The sequence below is a fragment of the Austrofundulus limnaeus genome, unplaced genomic scaffold (assembly GCF_001266775.1).
Source record: "Austrofundulus limnaeus strain Quisiro unplaced genomic scaffold, Austrofundulus_limnaeus-1.0 Scaffold15825, whole genome shotgun sequence".
Lineage (NCBI taxonomy): Eukaryota > Metazoa > Chordata > Actinopteri > Cyprinodontiformes > Rivulidae > Austrofundulus > Austrofundulus limnaeus.
In genome coordinates, this window is record NW_013968227.1 from 1 (window position 1) to 361 (window position 361).

At 47.4% G+C, this 361-nt stretch overlaps 1 protein-coding gene across 1 annotated transcript; it reads right to left on the bottom strand.

Moving 5' to 3' along the window:
* Positions 1-50: 50 nt before the first annotated feature.
* On the bottom strand, positions 51-318 carry LOC106512819 (coagulation factor X; the record flags this gene model as incomplete). Its single annotated transcript, XM_014001347.1, is given in 2 exon segments — positions 51-75; positions 158-318. Coding segments are annotated over 2 exon segments (186 nt in total), but the record flags the coding sequence as incomplete, so codon positions are not given.
* Between the last annotated feature and the right edge of the window lie 43 nt (positions 319-361).

Below are 361 nucleotides of genomic sequence, written 5' to 3' on the forward strand. Positions count from 1 at the left end.
AGGGGAACTGTGCCCACCACTGGATTTGAGGAACAGAAGTAAAGACTTACCAACGTAAATGGCCCAGAACTCATCCTGAGAAGAGAAAGAAAACCAGGAAAGCAGTTTAAGGAAATGGTGTTGGTTCTTTGTGTTTTTGAATTATAGAGCTTTGTACCGTTTTTTCTTTGTTTTCAAAGATCTCTCGCGCCTCCTCCCAGTTGCAGTGCTCTTCGACACACTCCCTCTCATAGTTTCCTTTTTTCACCTCCTCGAAGAAGCTGTTGGCTCGTCTCCTCCGGGTCAGAACCTGGCTGGCCGCCTGCTCATCCAGGAACACTGGAGACAGAATACCAAAGCAGGTTTGGGTCAGAACTACAGC